Source organism: Nasonia vitripennis, chromosome 2 (assembly GCF_009193385.2).
Source record: "Nasonia vitripennis strain AsymCx chromosome 2, Nvit_psr_1.1, whole genome shotgun sequence".
NCBI lineage: Eukaryota > Metazoa > Arthropoda > Insecta > Hymenoptera > Pteromalidae > Nasonia > Nasonia vitripennis.
The window spans coordinates 9663929-9686330 of NC_045758.1; the positions used below are offsets into that span (position 1 = coordinate 9663929).

Genomic DNA, 22402 nt, shown 5'->3' on the forward strand with positions numbered 1-22402 from the left:
TTATTGGTGAAAAAGTTTCTTTGAATGATTTGAATAAATTATAAAAGCAATTCTTTGAAAAATAGAGTTGATGAACATATGTAACGACAGAAAATTAAACTTTTGAGAAAAATTTTAAGATTGAAAAAACGTATGAATCACAATATATATATATATATATATATATATATATATATATATATATATATATATATATATATATATATATATTACTTTCATATACCTTACTACTAATTTACGACAATCTGTAACCTTCTCAATTGTAATGACAGAAAATCATAACTTTAAATGAAACCATACAATTTTTCGCAATCATTTCAAAAGCTTTCTAATGTTTTCTAAACAAATTTTCTATAAACTATAAATAACACTCGTATTTCTATGATATTGACAAAAACTGCGTAAAACTTTTATTAAAATGTTGAATTTCCCTTGAAATTTGTTTTAATATAACGGAACAAAAAGGGGAAGAAAGCTTCAAAGAAACTTTTTTAGCAATCTATTGTAATTAATTCTGCGTAATTAAGTGTAAGAAAAGGAAAAACAAATAGCGAATGTAATGTAAACTATACGCATGCTCTACAATGGGTGCAAATAAAATGACAATTGTACATTGTTTTGAGCGATCCGTTGTACCGAAATGATCGTGGCATAAATGCGTGACTCTTGTGGAGTCGTCTTAAAAAATAATTCGACAAAAAGTAAATGAAAACAAAAACAACGTACGCGTTCTCCGTTCCTCTTTCTCTTCGTTGCGTGGAGCACAATTATAATTTATTCCCTTGCAGATCCTAAAGTATATTACAACATATAATATTAGTACTCTTTTTTGTATCATAAAAAGTAGTAAATGGAAAATAATTGTAAATACAGAAAAAATTGAGACTAAAACAAGTCTTATTATTCATCCTTTAGATATTTTTAATTCTTTTTTTGTGGGAACTTAAATATTTTCATATATATATATATAATTTTAATAAATTGTATCCAGTCTCGCTGCATCAGAAAGCGTATTAACTTAATTTGTTTACTTTCGACGGTCTGTTGGTGAAGATCTTACTCGATATGTGATGTTAGAATGTAAATTAGGGAAAGTACCTTTGACAAAATTCGTAGGAATCTTACTGTTACCTGTAAATAATAATATTTAAGTATATTCTATATACTTTTATATTGAAATAGGGAGTATATAATAAATGTTTATCCACTTACCATCGTATTCTTTGGAATTAGAACGTGATCTATATCGCTGCACATTTTCTTGTAACGCTGTTCTAGGGTACTTGTCTTTTTCTCCATGTGGCAAAATACTCAGTTGTTTAACCTAAGAGAAACAATTATTCATAGCAATTTATTCATGACAAGAGAAATATTATCGTGTTCTAAACTGAATATTATTTTTAATAACGTAGCCTAATACCTCTTCTTTTAAATTTTTAATTTCAGCACTTTGAGTCTCGTTAGCCAGTTTATAGAAATGGATTGTTGCATCTTTCTTTTTTATCGTATTACTGTATTGGACATTCGTCTCCTTATGCATTTTATCCAAAGCGTCATATGTGTTTCTTAACATGTCGTGATCCATTCTTAAGCTTGCTATTGTTGTTTCGTTAGTCTTTACCTGATCTTGAAGATGTTGATTAACCTTATTATAATGCAGCTTAAGATTTTTTATATTTTCTTTTTCTGTTAATAATTTCTGATTAAGCAACATAATATCTTTGTTCATGTTGTCTGCTTCTTTCGTTAAAAAAGCTATGTTATTTTCGTAAGACTGTTTTGTTACGTTTAAATCTTAAAAATATACAAATAATTATTCCACGTTTTTGTCTTTTTATTGCGGTTTATAAAATTATTTACCTTCTTCGAGAACAGCTACTTTTTGGTCTTTTTCTTGCTCTGATAATGAAAGCTTTGCAATCTCGTCCTTTAAGTTGTAATTTTCTTCTTTGGTTGCATCTAATAGTTCTTTCAGCTTTGCCTTTTCTTTAGTCAATTCATCTACTAACTGTAATTCTGATATAATAACATATCGAATTATTACATATACACATAATTAATGTAAGGTGACACATGGTAATCATACTTATCGGTCGTTACATACTTTCTGTCAACGCAACAATCTTAGAATCTTTTTCATTAATCTGAGTTTTAAATGCAGCTACTTCCTTTTCCAAATTTTTAATTGACTTATCACATGGTTTTCCAAATTGACTTTTATCAAATTTATAAGCATCCAACGTTTCTCTCATCCTTCCATGGCGCTCTTGAAGTGAATTAAAGTTGTCAAGCGTTTTTTGCATCTACAAAGGGCAATACAATTTTTTAATTTTAAATTGATTCTACCGTCAAACCTAAATCCTAAAATTACCATATTTTTAACACTGCTTACAGATGAGTCGTAATTTCCGCATAGCGATTCGGTTGTTTGACAACCGGCATCATTGCATTCAACGTTGATACTGGTTTGGATTCCCTTTTCAAAAGTAGTGACATTTTTTGCAATCATCGTTGATTGACAAGCGCTTACATTTTCAATGGGTGCAATTGATATGTTTGGGATTTGAGTACTATTTTGAATGACGCAGAAACTTAAATTTTGCTTTAGCGCGTCGGAAAATCTTCGTTGAGGTTGTATAAAGTGTCCCTTGTTACCTCCTAAAATTTCAAATCTAGCATCCACATCCTCGATAAATGACTTGGCATTTTGCTCGATCACATTCAAACTTTCGTCAAACACTTCAACATCCTTTAAAATACCAATCAAAAGGAAGTTATGAAAATAAATTCAGATTGAGAGTAGAGCAATTTTTATTTCATATTTACCTCGGATTCTGCACTGTCATCTAAGCAAATAGACTCTGAACCTCGGCCCACGATGTTTTTCAGACTTTCAAATATATTTGCCGACTTTCGTCTCAAACCATCTTTCAAATTAATTATTGATTTCGTTTGTTGATCGATAGTTTTGTTGAAATCGTGCAATTCGTCTAATTTATTGATCAATTGAAGAATGCTTGCCAAATGGTTTTCCTGATATTGTATTTTAAATTTCATGTCTCGAATATGATTAATAATAAAAATGTAATCTTCGTCAGATTCATTGAATATCTTTGCATGGAAAAAATTTATTTCGATCATTGCACATATATACTATGAAAAATTACAAAATCCTAAATGTTCGTGTACTTACCTGTAGTTCGTTAGCTGGCTCTGAAGAAACCGACGACCTAAGTTGCTTAGTTATACTAGCAAACTTATTTTCAGCATTCAATAATTGTTCTTTATTTTTTTCTAACTCTTCTCCAAGGCTTTTAATAACTTTATTTTGTTGATCAGAGTTTAGTTCGGCCTCGTTAACCCTTGCTTTCAAATCATTAATTTCAACCAGATTTTTGTCTAAAATCTCTTCTTGTTTTTCAATTCGAGTTTTCATACTTTTAAAATGACTAGAAACATGTTTGTGCTCGTTTTCAGCTTCACTCGCGTACATTCTCAAGGACTGTATCGTGTTCAGAATAAAATGTGAATAAAATGATGGCTTTTAATTGAATTTTTTGAATGCAACGTTCTTACCGCCATAATGTTGTTTAAATTTTGAACGTGCGTTTCGGTTTGGCTAACTCTCAATATCGATGAATCGTTTTTTTGTTCTGGAATCATTCTTTGTTTGACAAAAGCTGTTTGTTTGAAAAATGATAGAAAATCAATTATTTGAATTCGCCATAAATTCAGAATAAAGAACGAACAAACATGTTACTCACAGTAAATTGTAGCTACAATAATTCCAAAAATTTGACACACAAAAGTAAATATTTTAATTAACGTCGAAATTGTCTTGTTTAGGAATACTGAATTTTTTATTTTAGAATTTGGCATAATTTGCACGTTATTTTCTTTGCGTTTTTTTGGCGACAATACAATGGTCTTTTTGATATCCATAGAAGTTAAATGTTCATCGAAAAGCCAACACGGTAAGTCAATCATCTTATTAGAAAGGTTTTTAGTATCGTCACGTAAACTAGTACTCATCTAAATAAAGCATTAGAATCATTAGTTGACTTAAAAATACTTAGAGTTTTGATTTTAGAAAGTGAATATTATACCTTGTCAGTGTCTTAAAGAGTGTCCACTAATAAAACTTTATATATTTATATCTTTTAAAATGTCACAAAGAATACTCTTAACTTAAGTCTCAGTTATTCGTCAGTACAGACGAATGACTATCGTGATCATGTTATGATGTTCTATTATATAGACACTATTTACCTATGACGTATTTATTATCCCCACCTTAGGAATAATTTAACGGATATCGTAAGGCATGACTACTGTATAAGCATGGCTAGATTTAATTATAAATAAAATCAAATCGAATACAGAACATAAGATGGTTTATTAGATATCAAGTTTTACAAATATTATCACACACGATTTTTTTAATGAATGTTCTCGGGCCGTATTGTATATTTTACAAATATAATAATTATATTAAAAGTGACTATATATATGTATATAAATAATCGATTACTTATAAAATGGTGCGTTCTCATTTTATTTACATTAGTATATAAACCACGATTTGCCTCAAGTCTTTGTTTATTAAACGTCGAGTCGTGGAAGGGAATAACGGGGACATATTTTGTTCGTTGATGCGAATGAGCTTTCTTTATGTTAAATATTCTTTCTTTTTTTTGTGCATAGCAGTGTGTTACTATCAAGCAGACGGCCTCTTTACATTTTTACGAACATTCGCAATGCTTAGCTGCTCTCAGCATACTTATTGAACCAATAAATAATGTTAATTGTATATAGATAAATATGTAGCTAGACTAAATTATACTTTTGTGGTAAAATATAGGCCTGTACGTTTTGTAGGCCCGTCGTATGAAACGCGCGTGGCTCTTTACTTCTCATTTCAACAGTTATATTATACTTCATTGTTTTTCCTTTTTATTAAATGCATTAAACATTTTTCATTTACAAGCTGCTTTCTTTCACTGCCACAGTTCGTAGAGAATGATTAATTTTGCTCTCAGTCTTTTCATTTAATTTTTGTGCGAGCGCAAAATGGCTTTTATGAATACTTTCATAAGTATATTAGGCACTCAGAAGTGGATATTTCAGACTGATTTTTAAATTTAATAAAGAGAAAGTTCTACTGTATTTTTTATAAAAAGAACGCTCATTCCTGAAAGTTTTAGCAAATTGTAAGTCTTCTATAGAAATAGGAAGCACTTGTTACAAATAACAATTCCATCGTCAATCCTCTTTTCAAATACCTGCGAACCGTGTCAGCTCAGAAAAACTTTGATTTCTATTTTTCGTAATGGTTATTATATAAGAGAATGCAAGCGGTGGCACTCGATGTTTGTAAAAAACGAACAGTCTTGTTTAGGCACGAGTATACAATATTGCATAATGCTCGTTTGTGTATACGCGACATGTCCATATGTGCTTTACGCTAATCGGGAATATTTTAATATTCTTTTGTATTCGTCACGGTTTTCAGACCCTCGTTACTGTAAATATGTACAAGTTGTTCTCTCAGGTATAAAATTTTTCAATAAAATATAAAGAGTTAAAAGGGTAAAAATGTATAAATTACGTTATTATCCTATAATGATATTACAAAGTTTATTATCCGATTAAATGATGAAAAAGTGATTCATGCATATTGCGTTGTTCCTCGGTGGATATGCATTTGCAAGATGGCAGTCAATTGGCTTTTTGATATAAATACAGTTTCATTCAAGTCTGTCGTAAAAAATACTTACGTAAAAAAGAATTTTACATAATTATACATTCTATTTGCATATATAATAAACTATTTCTTTTATAAAATCAGATATCAAGATGTATAACTTTGATCTAGCATACAAATAATATAACCAGATGATTTTGTAAAATTTATACAATATGACAAAATGCAATATAAACTTTCATTCATTTTAGATTTCAACTAAAACATTTTTTCGTGTTATTTTTAATAATTGACAGCTCTCAAACAATCATGTATAAAACTACACTTATTTTGTTTAGATATATATACAAATAAATTTCATATAATTATACAAACTTTCCTTATCATCATGTCGATACATAAAAGTTTCTGTAAAAACGCGACATTATATAGAATAAAGAAAATTCTTGATAGTAACTAATACAGATCTTTCTCATGCATAAAACTACATCTTACACTTATACGAATCAAAGAAAAAAATTGTGCGCGGTTATTTGTTAATAATACTTAACTCACTAAAGTTTGGTTTCTTTTTTTCTATTATGATACACAATTATTTTACAGTGAAACCAAACTTCCTCAAATCAAATCTACATACGTAGTTCCATACGATCAAGCGGCCTATCTTTTTTTACATTCATTCTTGATAATCGTCGATTGGAACGGACGATACTATTTCTCTAAGAAACAATTATTTTTTTCACCAAATGAGATCATAATACTATACGACTAACTTTAATGTGAAAAGAAGTACATTATTTATAACGGAATTTTTCGGCCGAGTTGCTTCAAATATATCTTTAAAAAGCGAAGCAGCTTAACAGTACGTATCATAACTTTTTAAGGCCGTTAAACGTTCTTTTCTTCTAATCTCATTTCTACTTCTGGATTCGAATTCCAAACAGAATACATCCGAGTCTTTTATTTCGCAATTACTTGCTATCGCTCTGCACATATTTTTTTGTAAAAAAATAAACGAGCTTACAAAAAAAAAAATATCATGAAGATATTTTTTGCACGTTTCTCGATGAAAACGATACTTTGAAACTGTTCAAACAGCAGTTTGCAGCTTACGTACAAAATAGTCTTTTAGTTTACAAGATGATCAAGTATCCGTTTTTCTAACGCAAAATCTTTATACATTTACACATTTATTTTATTTGTAGGTCCGATTCAGCGTTTTTAAATGATGATTATTTATTTCCATCTTCTTTTAATGAAGAAATAATCTTGAAAAGGGATCGAGAAGATTTGTTAATATCCTTAAAAACTGGTCATGTCAATGCGCACTTGCGCTTAGCTGCAATAACATCACGTTTGTGTTATAAAAAAGGTTCTATATAACTAATCAAGCACATAATTACAAAGAAAACATCACGCTTGAATTCTCTGTGTGCATATACATAAATTAGCTTTTGGCTATCTAGGTTTCTTTTGCGGGCAAGCCAATTCTTTGTTTAATGTAAAATTCAATGCTTCTTTGCCATGCCAGCGAAGAGTTGATAGAAAACGACTTGAGCGAAAGTTTTTTCGTGCAAGATGCTCAAAATAAAAGCAGAACTCGATCTTTTGCAAGCCGTTTGTTCATTTGTTGATCACTCTAGTTCTTTCAACTGTTAACCGTTATTTGCAATAAAATAAACGGTTTGCATGTATGCAGTCTATCCGGTTATGGGGATGGCACGTGCTTTATAGGAATTCACTCTTAGCATTCAAACTCGGATGCAGTTATGGCGTTCAAGTCTTTCATGAGTCCTTCTAGATTCGCCATCTCTTGATTCAGTTCTTCGGTACTGTAAGAGGGCTGTGGAAAAAAAAGGGGTCACGCAAAATGTTATTGCCAAAGCGATTTATCTTTTAAAGTTAGGCATATTGTTATTCAAGAAAAAGTTGTGATTTGAGAGCAAACCATACCATCCATTTTTGTCTATAAAATGATATATAACATTAATTGTAAATTATTTTAAAAGTATAGTTTATTCCCAAATATTAAATTCTCTTGCAAATAAAAATTTGGTTAAAGTAAGCTCAAAAATTGAAGAAACTGTCAAAAGTGTAGATACTTTTAATTTAATATAGTTTACCTTTAATCGTTCAATTTCTTCTGGAGTATGATTTGCATTTGCTACGGAAGCTAATCTATTCTTTATCAATTGACTGGAACCACTTGCTTTTTTGTAAGGGCTTCCAGATATCGTAGGTCTGACCGTAACTTGGGAAACTGTAAGAAATAATATTTTTTGTAAATATATGATTTCGAAGTTTCTACAACTTTAACATTAACATTTGTACATGTACATTTAAGAAACGAACCTCCGTGTTTCTGTTGTGCTGGTGTTGAAGGTGCGGATTGCGGAGGTGGTGCGGGAACACTAAAACTCTTAAGTGGGTGTCCTTGAAGTCTTTTAGCTCCGCCATTACTCTCAGAATTTGTCGTACTATTTGCCGGCTGACCACTTTCCCCGTATGAATTCGGAGCATACTGCGAAGTTGCGTTGTATGACTGTGGTCCTCCTGAGGTGTACAGCTATAGACATTAAATATTTAATTGTCAAATAATCTAGTTCTGATAATTTCATTCAAACAATATGAAGTACTATTAGTAATAACTGCTTACCTGGGTCTGAAGCGCTTCGTATGTGCTAGTCAAATTGCATGAATCTGGACTCGATTCAGGTGTTGGTTCCAGTGTTATATGCGCCCTACTCAAGCTGTACTGAGCTACACTTCGAGGATAATTTTGCCGTATGGACGGCACGTCGGAACACGAGCTATGAATAGTTTGTTGTGACATGCTACTGTTGACGATTGGTGTGGCTGTGGCAATTGCTGGAACAAAGACAATGCAATAAAAAATTAATCCAAGCTTTATAGACTCATGCGCATATCAAATACTTGAGATTGTGTTATGATAACAAAGTAAATTAATTAACTAAAACATGTAATCATGTGAAGATTCTGATGAGTTAGGCACCTATAATAACTTATATTATGGCTCAACTTTATGATAGGATAAGGTTATAACTACTTACGCTGGTGTAATGGTGCACTGTCAACTGGAAGTGTAATGAGTTTAGGTTTATGGCTCCCCCGACTGTGTTGTCTGCTCAACGTAGAGCATTTATCTTCATTGTTGCCTGGTGTTTAATAAATAAAGAAACCAAGAATTTAAAATTAAGAAAATAACAAAACTAATTTGAAGCGAACGCAAAATGATTGAAATAATCCAACTTTAAATAATAAAATGAGAAATGTTGTATGTTGGATGTTGTGAAGATGATTATGTCAGTATTACTTTTTATAAGCTTAACCAAAACTGAATTTTTCACAATATTATGCTGTCAGAATAGTTTTCCAAAAATAATTTGATGCAGCATTACAATTTGTTCAGTTCTGGCAATAGCTTTAAAGTTTAAGTGGTTTAATTACATACCCATATAACTTGGTATATAAGTTCGCTTATCCAAAGAACCAGAGTTTCCATGAGCACTCTCTTGATTGTACTCGGAATTTCCCGATCTAGGTAAAGTATTACTCGTTATTGCACTAGTCGAAGCTTCGCCATTTCCCAAAGTCTTTTCCAGTGCTTTCAATTCCATTTGATCATGATGAATCCATAGATCCGGAGGTTTGATATTTGTTTTTATATTTGTATCCTTCAAATATCTAAAGAATTGAATAATCAATAATTATTTAAAAAATTTTTAAGAAAATCTTTTTCTAAATTATTTTTTGTTAATTAATTGTTGTATATACCCTTTCTTTCCATCTGGAGAATCTGGACTCCGTCGACAACAAACAAAAACAAACACAACAGACACGCCGGTCAAAACCAAAACCGAGCATCCGACAATTATGTAGATCAACATGTGTGATAATCCGCCGCTACCTGAAAGTAAAAACAATGATTTTTGTAAAGTTTTACCGTTCAGCATTGAACATGAATATTGAATGAAAAATGTGCTTACTTTTCAGAGTTCTATACGGTACAGTTGAAGAGAAAGGTCCATAGCCCTTGGCGTTACGAGCTCCTATCTTGAAATAATAAGTTGTGCTAGGTTGGAGTTCAGCCGGCAAAACAAATTCCGTCTTGTCACCGACGAATGCCTCAGTTTTCCAGTCTCTTTCGTCCTTATTGTTATCCGTCGTGTACCGTATTATATAACCGTTAATATCGCCGTTCGACAATTTAGGCGGTAACCACCGGAGTAGAACAGACTTCGGATACTCATCGATACTTTGAACGGTCAAATCCCGAGGTGGTGAACTTGGTTTTGCCTCCAGCGTCTTGTTCATGACTACCATACTCCACGGCGACTCTCGTCGACCTTTTACAACCTTCACGGTGAATTCATACTCCGTATTTGGCTTCAAGTCGTGGATCATGCAATTCAGGTCGGTCGTGTTGTAATACTTATATCGCTGATTGCTGCTGCGATGGTACGAGGTATAACGAACAATGTAATAACGATTATCCGTCACGTGCTGAAAAAATAAATTAAATTTAATTAATCGGTTTTCGAGCGCAACAAAAGTATACTCGTTTAAATTAAACTTGCGCAAAAAGAGATAATTTTAAAAGTACGTTGAGTAATGCCTTGAGCGAACTTACTTGATTTTTCGAATCTGTCCAGTGTAGTACAACAGTGCTAGACGACATTACAACAGTTTTCAAACCAACTGGAGGTGTTAACGGAGCAGCGCTTTCGGCTGACGTTTTTTCAGTCGTTCTGACATTTTCATAAACTTGCAAACCTTCGCCAGCCTCGTTCTTTGCTCTCAACGTTATTACGTAGTCGGAATTGGGCTCTGTAAAAGCAATACTGACATTTTAGCAAAACTGGTCGAATTTTCACACATCGTACAATGGAAAAGTAATCTCCGAAAATTCGTACCCAAATTATCAATTTGATAATAACGTTGCTTGCCATCCAGTACTTTCTTATATTCGTCGGGAATGCCTTTACCCCAAGTAAGAACGTAGCCTCTTACTTTGATGCTTTGATTTTTCGGCGGTCCCCACCGTACGTCTATCGAATCCGACATGGGGTTGGCTGCAATATGAAGCAAGATTTTCAGTTTGTTAATCTTCGCAAAAGAACTGTGATAAATTTTCAAGTCGGAATCGAACTTACTTTTCAGATTAGTAGGCGCACTCGGCACGTCGCTCTCCGACAAGTCATTCTCGTATGTCTCGACCTCTTGCCATTCGGAACATCCTGTGGGTCCGGTACCGTTGACATTGAAAGCACAGACTCGCACCTGATAGGAGATATTCTTTTGCAGTCTGTTGAGGACATAATAGCGCGCGTTGCCGTCGGTGGTTATGAGCGAGGAATGTATTCGACGATCCGTGGGTCGGTAACGGATCTTGTAGCCGGTGATGATGCCGTTTTGACCCTCGGACGGTGGTTCCCAGCGGATTACGATGCTCTGTAATAATCAAGTTTATACTGTCACATTAAGACCACAGTTGTCACGCAGTACAACAGCGCATAAACCAAGAGCGTAACTGCTGCTGAGACAACGTCGATAAATTAAAAAGGTACTCACCGTAGCTCCACCTGCTTCGATGGTGACGTTCGGCGGATTACTGGGCACGTCACCGAAAGTTCTGACCCTGATCTCGCTGGTCGAGGCTCCCGGTCCATTATCATTAATAGCCTGCACCCAAATGTTGTACTCCCTGTAAGGCTTGAGTCCGGTCAGCTCGTACGACGTATTAGTCGTGTTCCTATTCAGTTCCTCGTAGTCTCCCTGCGAATAACGTATGCAAACAGAGAGAGATTTAATTCGATATCCTTATTAATCACGCGCTCGCGAATATTTGTAGCGCGCGGGATCGACTCGGGGCAATTTATAAGGATTAAGTGCGCCTACCTCGGCATACGTGATGAGGTAACCCGAGATCCGGCCATTAGTCGTGGTGGGTTCCTCCCAACTCAGCATTATGCTCTGACTGCTCGTCGGCCATCCCCGGAGATTCAATGGATGACTCGGTACGTTCGGCTAAGGGCAAACATTTTGATTTTTTTTCATTAATCACCTGTCGTCCTCTGTGTCACTCGGCGTTTTTGGGTTTCGACTTATCAAAATAACGCCGGAACGGTAATCGTTTCTCAAGCTCTGCTCTTAAAATTCATCAATCTCCACGTGTAAATTTATTACACGCACACACACGTTATTCAAGTGGAACAGACGTTCGATTATTACGCAAAGCAGCGTTTTAACTTGCGTGGATTTCCCAAGAAGATATACCGCAGCGTCAGCGACGTAAATTACAAACTGCGCCGGTCAATCGCAGAGATATTCATCAAACTATTAGAATCGCAAGCGCTATCGGCAATGCATCAGTAGCCGAGAGCTATTAGCTAGCGAATCGAAATCACCGCTCAGCCGAGGAGATTACTGGGCTAAGTACGTATGTCAGTACTGTACACGTACGCACTGCATACACACATATACGCACCTCAGATTCAGTAGTCAGCTCCAAGACCTTGCTGGAGGCGCTGAGCACATTGGAGACATTGGCGACGGCGCGGAACAGATAGGTCGTGCCCGGCTGCAGTCCGCTAATCGTCACCGTCGTCTCCTCGCGAGGCGTGCGCTCTATTCTCTCCCTGGAAATTACAGTACAATGAGAATCCACGCAGACTGTAGTTGCGGGTATACAGCCGTGTAACGCACGAGGCTAATATAATTAACGGCGACGGCTCGAGCGATACTCCATGATCGCGCTTAGAGATAAGGGTTTCTAGTGTGTAGGAGAGCGTGATAAGGAGATATCAATAGAGTGATTCAAGGACACCCGGTTGCGCGAATATTTTTTTCTTGGCTTCGATAAAAGCCATAATTCTACGGTAGCAGGCTGAATTACCTCTCGAATCCCTCTTGCTTGTAGTAAATCAGATAGTTGGAGATCTCGCCACTGGTGATCTCGGGCTCCTGCCATCTGAGCGCGACGAATCTGCTGTTGACCAGTCCGATGCTCAAATTCCTCGGAGCCAAGGGTAGAGTGCCAGCCTCGCCCAAGCCTCCCGATCCATCCAGAGAATCTGAAACAGCAGCAGCAGCGACGGGATCGTAGGGAGGATCGTAGGGTAACTCGTCATCCTTGAACGAAGAGACAGGCAGACGAGCGAAGGGTCCGCTGAGCAAATCGGCCGGATCGTCCGAGGGACTGATCGACAAGGGTGGATTCGGCGTGTAAGCCGACGATGTGTGCCCGAGCAAAGTGCTCGGGTGCTGCCACGTGCTGTTCGAGAGCACCTTGTGCGACAAGCGCTTCTTGCAGACGGGCTTGCCGTTCGCCGATCGGTGCCGTCCTGGACCCTTGCGCTCTTTTTCTTTACGAATGTTAGCATGCAGACACAGTTATGACACGGAGCAGGCAGGTTGTTGGTTTTGTTTTTGTAAGGACGATGGGATTGGATTGAAAAAAAGAAAAACGTAATTGAAATTAAAAGGTCGCAATCGAAATTAAAATAAGGTTTGCCTCTTCGAATTAGCGTGAGCTCTTCGAAGAGGCAGATTGAAATGAACGTAATCGAAATATAAAAGCATAAGTTAAAGTGTATAATATAATAGAAATTAATGGATGTACAGCTGGTTGAATGAAACGAAATTACACGGACGCTGATTCAGTGGATGTAGTAAATTATATCCGAGTGAAATAAAAGTAACTTGTAATAAATCATACGGTTTAACGGGGATGGTACATACAAAGTAAATAACGATGAAATTCAACGTGAATAACTGGATAAATTACGCTGGAATAATGGAACATCACGTACGACCATATACTATGCACAAAACATCCTCTACACAGAGAGATATACGTAATATTAACGACATATACATCACAACTATATAACCGCGTTGACTACGAATAACATGTAATCTACTACGACACAACAGCAATTTCTAATCTAAATAATATCGCGTACACAGATCGGCTCCTGCATGTTAATGCAAAACCGACGCCTCCATAAATACCGCGATTCAATTACATAAATAATCCTACGCATGAAAGGCTGTGCGCGAGCGCGCGACGAAGAATGCGATATTTTCACGCCGATATCGCGGAGCGATCGCGAAGAGGAAGAAGAAAAAATCGACAGCGCAGCCAGTCAGCCGTGACGGGCAATCGACGTACAATAATCGTGAACAATAATCTACAAGCCTTTCTTTTTTTTCCTCTTCTTCATCTGCTTCTGTACCAATCTCGCGTGTTTTCCGAATGCCGCCGCACGCACGCACACATTAACAAATTAACTCTCCCTGGCGATCTGAATAAATCTCTGCGCGCACGCGACACACTCGCGAGCGCGTTCATGTAAATTAACCGGCCGCGAGAGAGAAAAAAAAGTGGCGCGAAGAGAGAAAAATACTCACTAGGCTGATGAATGGTGAGACGAGCCGAAGCTTGCACGCTACCGGCCGGGTTCGTGCCCATGCACTGAAAGATCCCCGCGTCTATGTTCAGCAGGCCGTTTATCTTGAGATTGTATCTGGAAAAGAGAGTAGTAGCCCCATATAGCCGTGCTTCGTTCCTTCTGTATCAGCTCGCTGTTTGCGGCGAAGGTAAAAGTGGCGCGAGGCTAGTTGGCGCGCGGCTAGCCGCAGTTCGATTGCGCTCTCTCTGCGGCGCGGGACACTGTTAGAGAGCTCTCTCTCTCTCTCTCTCTCTCTCTCTCTCTCTCTCTCTCTCTTCTCTCTCTTTTTCTCTTTTCTCTCTCTTCTCTCTCTCTCTCTTCTCTCTCTCTCTCTCTCTCTCTCTCCTCTCTCTCTCTCTCTCTCTCTCTCTCATCTCTCTCTCTCTCTCTCTCTCTCTCTCTCTCTCTCTCTCTCTCTCTCCTCTCTCTCTCTCTCTCTCTCTCTTCTCTCTCTCTCTCTCTCTCTCTCTCTCTCTCTCTCTCTCTCTCTCTCTCTCTCTCTCTCTCTCTCTCTCTCTCTCCTCTCTCTCTCTCTCTCTCTCTCTCTCTCTCTCTCTCTCTCTCTCTCTCTCTCTCTAGTTCCACCGGAGATTTAGAAAAGGGACTTTGCCATTTTTGCTCGGCCGCCGTCGCGATTCGTATCTGTACACGCGTGTCTGCTTTATTGTGGCGAGAGGTTCGCGTTAATTGCTCATTTTTCGGAGATAACGTACTTTCGCGAACGTCCGCGCGATTCGTCGTTAAAAAGTGTACAACGACGTTGTAAAAGGCATTAGTCCGGAAAATCAGCGGGTAAAACTGTAGCTTATATGGGATATGCTGCGCGTCGTCGACTATTGTGAGCGCGCGGCGCAGACACAATGCCGAGAGTATTTTCCAAGTTTTAACGAAGCCGATAGCTCGCGTTCAATAACGCTCGCATACACACAACAATAGCGACGGATTTTCGAACTTTCGAACGAAAAAAGAAGATATCCTCGGCCAATTATACAGACATAATCGACTAGTCCTGCAGCCCTATAACTTTTTTTCCTCGGGTCGTCAACCTACCCGTTGGTGAGCTGCCAGTAATTGCTGAGCTTGATAACCTCGCCGTTCTTGAGCCAGGTTATCAAGGGCGGTGGTTTCCCGTAGATCTCGCACTCGAATTCCAGCTCCTGGTGTTCGCTGGCCTCCTTGTCCTGCGGTCGCTTGATGAAACGTGGCGGCACTGCAAATTCGAGAGGGTAAAGTGTAACGATAATCGAACGAAGCAGAGAATCACGAGGATGATCGCCTTAATTAAGGGCTATTAATTTCGTACCTTGAACGACGACTTCGGCTACCGCGTCGAGGGTGTCTATGTCGTTCTTGGCTCGGCACTGGTAAGAGCCGTTGTCCTCCTCCGTCACGTCTTTGATCATCAGGCTGGAAGCCGCGACTGTCTGGTATCTGCGCAGAGGAGATACCCGGGCGATTCGATTATGAGTTTCGGCAAAGGAAAAACTTCCTCGCGCGAGTGGCCTTAATGGCTTTCGCCGCTGCATCAAAGCTCTAGCTACTATACTTAGATATATACGTTTCTCCACACGCGCTGAGTCTGAATAATGCAAGCAGCATACGCGCCGATATCGATCGGAAGCTATGCGCGCGTAAAGTAAATGATCTTTTTTGTTGAAATATTGTGATTACATTATTGTGATACACTGCAGAGCGCTAATGAACGCGATGCACTAGTACAGCTTCGTGAATCCTTAATAGGCTATACTCCCGCGCTGTAATATCGACTGCAACAGGAAAAACGCAACCTACTTCCTCCCCGCCCATCATCCTAATTTTCGGTGGAGCCACTCGCGCGCACAGCTCATCCACTTAGAGCACGGCTGAAAAATTGAAGCTCCGCTTTTAGAGGTATACATATCTAATTACCTGGAGTCCAGGGAAGCGAGGTCGATGGACGTGCCGTCCTTCAGCCAGTAGACCTCGGGCTTGGGGTTGCCGTTCGCCGCGCACTCCAGCGTGATCGTCGACTTCTCGATGGCGACCTGATTGAAGGGCTTCGCCACGAACACCGGCATACTCTCGCCCTCGCCTGTGTGCGTGAAAGAAGAAAAAGATCGGTGAGAGAAAGAGAGGAGCACGCCCGTCTCTGGTGTAATTAAAAAAGTAGGAAAGGAGCTCTCTCCTTGCGCAGTAGGGGAGAGCTACTACTCAGCGCGTCAAACTTGTCAAAACAATCGCGATGAAAAATCGCTTCGCGCTGTAGCTGCGCTTATACTGGCGCTGATTTAATTTCGCGTCGGGAGAGTTGAGTCGGCGGAAATTGGATCGCGAATTAATGGGGGGCAATTAGTCGGCGTTATAGCAGCGCGGCTGTTATAATTCATCATCGGTTATATTTCGCGTAGTGAAATTGAAAATTAATTTTTCTTCGTTCGCGAGAAAGATGAAATGGCACTTACCGATATCGCTGGTCTGCAGGGCGAGCTGGGCCTTGGTGCTGAGCCTGTACTGTCCGAAGCCGCTGGCGTTGCACCGATAGGAGCCCACGTCTCCGGGGAGGACTTCGTCGATTTCCAGAGCTCCTATGAGGCGGAATACAATTTTTGATAAAATCTCCGTACACCGTTTTCTCTTTCGCTCTCTCTCCCTCTCTCTCTCTCTCTCTCTCTCTCTCTCTCTCTCACGTAAAAATTTTAATCTCCAATCGCACACAGCGTAAATTGGAACTCCAGAGGCTAATTCACGACAAACATCGAAAATTGAATGAGAGAGGGAGAGAGAGAATTCTAATCACAGGGTGATAGTGCGGCGGGTTTAACGTCAATGTTGTTTCATGAAAATGAGAGCTGGCGCTCTAAGGCGAGGCGCGAGTGTTTACCTGACGGTAGGATAGTCATCCGGCTCTCGTCCAGGAGCAGCGGCTGCTCGTCCTTGAGCCACTGTATATTCACCTGGTCGCTGGTGGCTAATTTGCAGCTCAAATAGGCTATTTGCCCAGGGTAGACCATCGTGTCCTGCGGCTCTCGATCGAAACCCGGCAAACCTGTGTGCAGTGTGTGTGTGTGTGAGTATAACGAAGAAGTTTCATAAAACTTGGCTCGTTTCAAAAACCGCAGGGAAGAGCTGAGTAGAAGGGAACGTCCCTCTGTGCTTCCTCTTTCATCTCGGCGTATATAGTTTATGGATGACCGCTCGGAGAGAAAAATGTCCTCGTAACTTTTCTAATTATCTACTTTTTTGTTCCGAGAGACGACGACGACGCTTGGCGAATTAACGGCAACTCGCGGTAATTGACACTTCGATTTTTCTCCGAAGACGACGAGTGTGTACTCGCGAAGAAGTCTCGAAAAGGCCGCGTGAATCACTATTGATCCGCCGCAAACGAGAGGGAAACACAATACATCTCCCGAAAAGGAAGTAATAGTGTGTCGTATATAAACACACCGAGTGAATCATTTTCACATAAACGTCGCTCTCAGTTTCGGCGCTGAGAAAAAAACCATAAATCGAGCCGATCGAATCGGAAACACAGTAGGGTTTCCCATACTCTCCTGTATACGCGTATGCATATGCGAACAAATTCACGCTACAGTCGTAAAAAAAAAACAACAACAAGCGAAAAACAAAGCGATATACTGACTGGCGAGTTTAACAACGGCAGTCCTGGAAGCGATGGCCCCGACGTTCTCGATGGAGGCGACACACTGGTAGCTGCCTATCGACTCCTGGTTCGCCGCGCTGATGTACAGTGAGCCGTTCTCCAGCTGGCTCCTGTGTCGACATAAAAAAGGACCGTTAAAAATCTATGAACGTCCGGCGGCCGTTGATTTACTCGCTTTTATTCCGCCGAACGCATATACACACCGGCTCGTGTATGGTTATAAAGTTTAATCGGATAGATTATCTTTTATCAGCGCAGCGAGGTTTGCTGTTTTTTTTTCGGGGGAAAACGCCCATCTGCGCGTATGGAGGATTGATGAGTCTGCGAATAAAGCGACTTTGTTATTGAATTCGCGACTCGAGTCGCAAGTTCTTGACGCGGACACGCATCGATTCGCGTGCACGGGAAACGTTGATCAGCTATTGTGCGCGGACGAGTGGATTTTTTTTTATTCTGCTATTATTGACATAAACAAGGAAAATACGCGGAATATTTTTCGAAAATTTTTCAATACACACAACAGAAGGAGATCTAATCTCCAGAGCTCCTACAGCCATTACCCTTATCCGCGCATCATCAAGATAAGAGCAGGCACTCGAAGCGTATCCTCCCGAAATCAGAGAAAAAATCTGAAAAGCAGGGATCATCCGAAACAGACCTCCTCTCTAATCAGCCCCGCGTGTGCAGTGCCAGCATCGCCTGCAGACGCGTCTGCAATAACAGCATAGCCTATACTGTGTGTTTGTGTGTGTGTTTGTGTGTGTGTGTGTGTACGCGCGCGCGCCATGCCAGGGTTTATCTTGCGAAAGGGCATTAAGAGATTTCCAGCTAGCATACATCAGGCATCGACGGCAGTTAGGAAGATAAGCGCGAGCGATAAGAGCTGCCACGAGGGACCCAACTATACCACGACGACGACGACGACGGTACTTGTCGCGACTTTTCTTTTACGACGAGAAGAGTCTCTCTCTCTCTCTCTCTCTCTCTCTCTCTCTCTCTCTCTCTCTCTCTTTGATGCGGACAAAGTGATATTGAATCGAGCGTATATAGACGGGGATGAAAGTCTTCCACTAGTTTCTTCTGTCTCTCATGTGTAGACGATGAGTTATAATGCGTACAAGGGGAGATGTATCCGAGAGAAAAGGGAGCTTTGTATCTTTGTCATATTTCGCGGACGTCGCAGCGCCGCGCTGAAATGAGTTCTGTGTTGTGCCTTTAATGGGATTGATTGATTTTATTAATATATATTTATTTATAGAGAGAGAGAGAGAGAGAGAGAGAGAGAGAGAGAGAGAGGCAGGAACGATAAAAGATTTTATATATATATCGGCGCGAGAGAGTCTGGGCTGAGCGTCTGCGGCGGTGCTTCTTCGCGATATTGATTTCTTTCGGTCAATGGGATAATTGAATTTCATCTTCGGAATAAATAGTAAATGCCGGACGTAATTACGGAGTCATGCTCGCCAGACGCGTATATAATTAGCATCCAATTAAAATTATAATAATAGCGCGTTTCGCGAAATCACAGCTTTCGCTGCATACAGCAATGTTGTGAAATGACGATCGGTATACGCTTCGGATTCTGATTACAATACACGCCGGCAAAAATTGTAATGAGCTAATTATGATGCCGAATTCTGTGTATACAAATTACAGCTTTAACGTATGCTCTCCTTCTCAACGTAATTTATTCACATAGAATATCCAAGAGAAATTTACAACCTCGCATTTTTCTTTGTAAAAACGAGAATACAAAATAAATTTATTTATTCCTTGGAAAGATAAGTGTTAATCTTTTTGAGAGTTGTTTATTATTGCGTGTGAAATAATCAGATTATTGATACGTCCTCTATACATTTAAAAATAATTGCTCAAGCGATAACGCGACAAAGTTTTCTGAGCACAAATAATAAACTCAGGCACGTGTGAAAAGAAAAGAAAAAAACAACGATAAAAGTTTAATCCAAAAAAACAACAATCAAACTCCACACTCACCGATACTTATCCCCAATAAAGTTGATGGGCTGTCCATCCTCGGTCCTCCAGGTAATCACAGGCAGATCCTGCAAGAGTCCACCAGGTGTCGCCTCGATTTTGGCCTCGCAATCAAGCCTTGCGGATTTTCCAAGCTCCAGCACGAGGTCCTCCGGCTCATGGCTGAACTGCAGACCAGGCGCACCAGCGCGAGCTGCAACATACGGACAGAACGAATCGACGCGTTAGTCACAAGTGCGTATCCACACATCCACACACACGCGGTGCAGTACGTTATACCGCCGGCGGAATTAATCTTTCGCGGCGCGCGCTTTGATATATTTCCCCCCTTCGGTTTTTCCGTCTGTGCGTTATACCCGACGCGCGCGACATACAGGGGGTTACATACGTGTGTTCGATAAGTTTTTCTCTTTCATCTCTCTGTGCTCCGATGCAAACACGCGTTGCGCTGCTTTTTTTCTCTGCATATGCGCGAGTTTTTACCTAACAAAGTTTGCTACTTGTCTTGCTTTTTTTTGGCCTCGGAGGTTCTCGAATTATTCTGTTTTTGTAGCGTGAAAAACAAGTGCGATGCACAACTCTAGAAAAGGGGGCTCGCTCTGCACCGCTCGATAAGAACTTTTCGCAATACTCATACCGCTGTACATAAGTATTACAAATAGCTCTAAAAAAATTCATTACGCTCGCCGGCATAAATTAAAATAATCTTAGCGGTACGTACAAAATGATTTCGCACCCCCGAACGGAAAGCCCCCTACGAAAAAAAGGGGCCATCCGCATTAACCACGCATTACATTATCCAATCAGGGTTATTACCCCTGCACGTAATCGTCACGGGGACAGACACACACACACACGAGGAAGATAACGGAGCTCATGCGAGTTCGCTCTACATTCAAATCCATCACGCCCTTCCTTTTTTTCACCATCAGGGGACACCTTGCGCGTACTGCTGCACCGACTATACCCCTCCTCCTTTTGGGTTGTCGTGACTCGTGGAGTATTAATTTTTCGAATTAGCCATAATTCACGCTATATACAAGGGACAGAGAGCAAGAGCTTCACGCGTCATCGATTTTCGCGCGCGGCCCCGCGGCACGCACGCACTTCAGTTTTCGGCGCGCAGATCGATAATATTAATGCTGCGTACGCGCGCGCGCCGAGGTCTGCTCTGCTGCTATATATATATGTATATATATATATATATATATATATATATATATATATACACACACTGCTGGAGGATGTGTACTTCGGATTTTCTGCCGGGACGAGCAGAAATGCCGCTAAGAGAGAGAGAGAGAGAAAGAGAGAGAGAGAGAGAGAGAGAGAGAGAGAGAGAGAGAGAGAGAGACGGATTTGGGGGTAATGGCGCTGGCTGTAATTTTTGACGCATTGGAATTTTTTAATCGGGCGTATCTTTTCTTCTTGGGTATAAAATTCTCGCGTTCGATCCTTATCGATACAGTATAATATGGGCTCGCGACAAAGTGCTTTTTGCGCTTTACAGCGGGGCAAAGTTGTTGTGTATAGCTCGTGTGTTATAAATAGAAGCTAAAAGACCAAGCGAGTGCAGCAGCAGCAGCGGCAGCAGAGTGCGACTATAATTTTGTCATCGTTGGAATATTGCAGCACACTGTCGGGGGCAAAGTTTCTGTAATACACGTCAATTACCGCATCTAATATGTATAACAAGACTCCTGCCGGTAACTCCTCCCTCATACAAGGTCTGCAAATGCCCTTTGACGCTCGAGTCTCTCTCTCTTTCTCTCTCTCTCTCTCTCTCTCTCTCTCTCTCTCTCTCTCTCTCCCGCCGAAGTAGCCAATTTTCATCGTTATTTATTAAAGCTTTCCGGAAACTTTCGCTGCAGCATAACGAGCAAATCCTTTCGAGCCCGGCGTACACGCGAAATAAAACGAATTAGAGAATATTTCACGTCCGGCCGAACAGAGCGCGCGCACGAGCTCAAAAGAAAGCCCATTAATTACACACGCGTGTGTAGAGACAGCGAGAGAGTCCGAAAGGCCAAAAGTCTCACCCCTCCGTATATAGTCTGCCGGCTGACTGAAAAAAAAGAATTCCCCAAAAGTGCAGAGAGCCGTGCAAACAGCGCGTCGCGCACTCGTACGGCTTTTCGCCCTTTATAAATATTCCAATTAAAAGTAAGCCGAGCGCAGCCTTGCAACGACGACGCCGGTGACGTTATAAATCGAGCGAGAAAAAGCCCTGTTTGCCTTGCACCCCCCCCCCCCCCCCCCCAGGGGGAGAGAAGACGATATCCGTATACGCAAGTGCGCAAGATGGGAGAGAGAGAGAGAGAGAGAGCAATCATAGCGATAGCTGCCGATAATCCCGAGTTTAATGGCATTTGAGACGGCCGAGTCACACACAGATCTACGCGTATAGGAGAGGAAGGTATCGACGACTACTAGCGCGTGTCGCCCCCCTCGGACTTTGCATTTTCATCGTCACGTCGACTATTCTCTCTCCTCCCCCGGTATCTCGACACTCGTGTATGCAGTACGTCCCCGTGTCTCTGGGGCAATGGCTCTCTTTTTTCACTTTCTCGGGGATGATTACTATCC

The 22402-nt window shown here is 40.0% G+C and overlaps 2 protein-coding genes across 6 annotated transcripts in view; both read right to left on the reverse strand.

The window, feature by feature from the left end:
• Positions 1-877: 877 nt before the first annotated feature.
• LOC100678223 (putative leucine-rich repeat-containing protein DDB_G0290503) lies at positions 878-4245 on the reverse strand. 2 transcript variants are annotated; one of them, XM_003426754.4, is made up of 11 exons: positions 4107-4245; positions 3765-4032; positions 3577-3680; positions 3194-3502; positions 2827-3111; positions 2393-2749; positions 2105-2303; positions 1861-2016; positions 1421-1794; positions 1213-1324; positions 878-1131 (listed from the first exon to the last, which is right to left on the reverse strand). In XM_003426754.4, exons 2-11 carry the CDS (start codon positions 4030-4032, stop codon positions 1028-1030), a joined length of 2268 nt encoding a protein of 755 aa, XP_003426802.1. In that variant the 5' UTR covers positions 4107-4245; the 3' UTR covers positions 878-1027. The 2 variants fall into 2 exon arrangements, with proteins under 2 accessions (XP_003426802.1, XP_003426803.1); XM_003426755.4 differs by having other exon boundaries at positions 2372-2749.
• A 132-nt stretch (positions 4246-4377) lies between these two features.
• The window catches only part of LOC100115716 (netrin receptor DCC), a 60345-nt gene continuing 42320 nt past the window's right edge, over positions 4378-22402 (reverse strand). Inside the window, exons 2-24 of one of the 4 annotated variants that reach the window (XM_008209730.3) lie at positions 19817-20009; positions 17801-17931; positions 17039-17203; positions 16620-16742; positions 16087-16249; positions 15482-15609; positions 15229-15388; positions 14138-14253; positions 12621-13083; positions 12213-12363; positions 11624-11752; positions 11297-11500; positions 10879-11176; positions 10639-10797; positions 10356-10552; positions 9712-10228; positions 9500-9632; positions 9177-9409; positions 8776-8880; positions 8361-8572; positions 8057-8270; positions 7828-7964; positions 4378-7547 (exon numbers count right to left, since the gene is read on the reverse strand). In XM_008209730.3, coding sequence (XP_008207952.1) covers positions 7449-7547; positions 7828-7964; positions 8057-8270; positions 8361-8572; positions 8776-8880; positions 9177-9409; positions 9500-9632; positions 9712-10228; positions 10356-10552; positions 10639-10797; positions 10879-11176; positions 11297-11500; positions 11624-11752; positions 12213-12363; positions 12621-13083; positions 14138-14253; positions 15229-15388; positions 15482-15609; positions 16087-16249; positions 16620-16742; positions 17039-17203; positions 17801-17931; positions 19817-20009 — 4430 coding nt within the window. In that variant the 3' untranslated portion in view covers positions 4378-7448. Of the gene's footprint in view, positions 7548-7827; positions 7965-8056; positions 8271-8360; positions 8573-8775; positions 8881-9176; positions 9410-9499; positions 9633-9711; positions 10229-10355; positions 10553-10638; positions 10798-10878; positions 11177-11296; positions 11501-11623; positions 11753-12212; positions 12364-12620; positions 13090-14137; positions 14254-15228; positions 15389-15481; positions 15610-16086; positions 16250-16619; positions 16743-17038; positions 17204-17800; positions 17932-19816; positions 20010-22402 lie in introns of all 4 variants that reach the window. The other 3 variants (XM_001600306.5, XM_008209731.4, XM_016982894.3) reach the window with 3 other exon arrangements.

Excerpts from the sequence above, each read along its gene's own strand:
- LOC100678223 (XM_003426755.4), bottom strand. The coding sequence starts at position 4,032 with ATGAGTACTAGTTTACGTGACGATACTAAAAACCTTTCTAATAAGATG. Across the intron at positions 3,681-3,764 it reads TATTGTAGCTACAATTTACT|CTTTTGTCAAACAAAGAATG; the intron begins GTGAGTAACATG and ends TCAAACAAACAG. Across the intron at positions 3,112-3,193 it reads AGCCAGCTAACGAACTACAG|ATATTCAATGAATCTGACGA; the intron begins GTAAGTACACGA and ends TTCCATGCAAAG.